Below are 221 nucleotides of genomic sequence, written 5' to 3' on the forward strand. Positions count from 1 at the left end.
CGGCTCCCATGAGTCTGGCCATCCACAGCACGACGGGCACCCGCTACGAGCTGTCGGTGCCCCCGGACGAAACGGTGGAGGGGCTGCGCAAGCGGCTGTCCCAGCGGCTCAAAGTGCCCAAGGAGCGCCTGGCACTGCTCCACAAAGACACGTAGGTACCGCGCGCCGCCCCCGGATCCGCCGCCCCCTCGGGCCCCGGCCCCCGGGCGGGGACAAAGAGC

General features: G+C 72.4%; 1 protein-coding gene across 1 annotated transcript in view; it reads left to right on the forward strand.

Annotated features, from left to right (window-relative positions):
* Window positions 1-6: 6 nt before the first annotated feature.
* Window positions 7-221, forward strand: part of MIDN (midnolin) — a 20,491-nt gene continuing 20,276 nt past the window's right edge. The window contains exon 1 of the mRNA XM_077760601.1: window positions 7-151. Within this exon, the coding sequence (XP_077616727.1) occupies window positions 9-151 (143 nt within the window). The 5' untranslated portion in view covers window positions 7-8. The remainder of the gene's footprint in view (window positions 152-221) is intronic.

Source organism: Crocuta crocuta, unplaced genomic scaffold (genome assembly GCF_008692635.1).
Source record: "Crocuta crocuta isolate KB4526 unplaced genomic scaffold, BGI_CrCroc_1.0 scaffold443, whole genome shotgun sequence".
Taxonomy (NCBI): domain Eukaryota; kingdom Metazoa; phylum Chordata; class Mammalia; order Carnivora; family Hyaenidae; genus Crocuta; species Crocuta crocuta.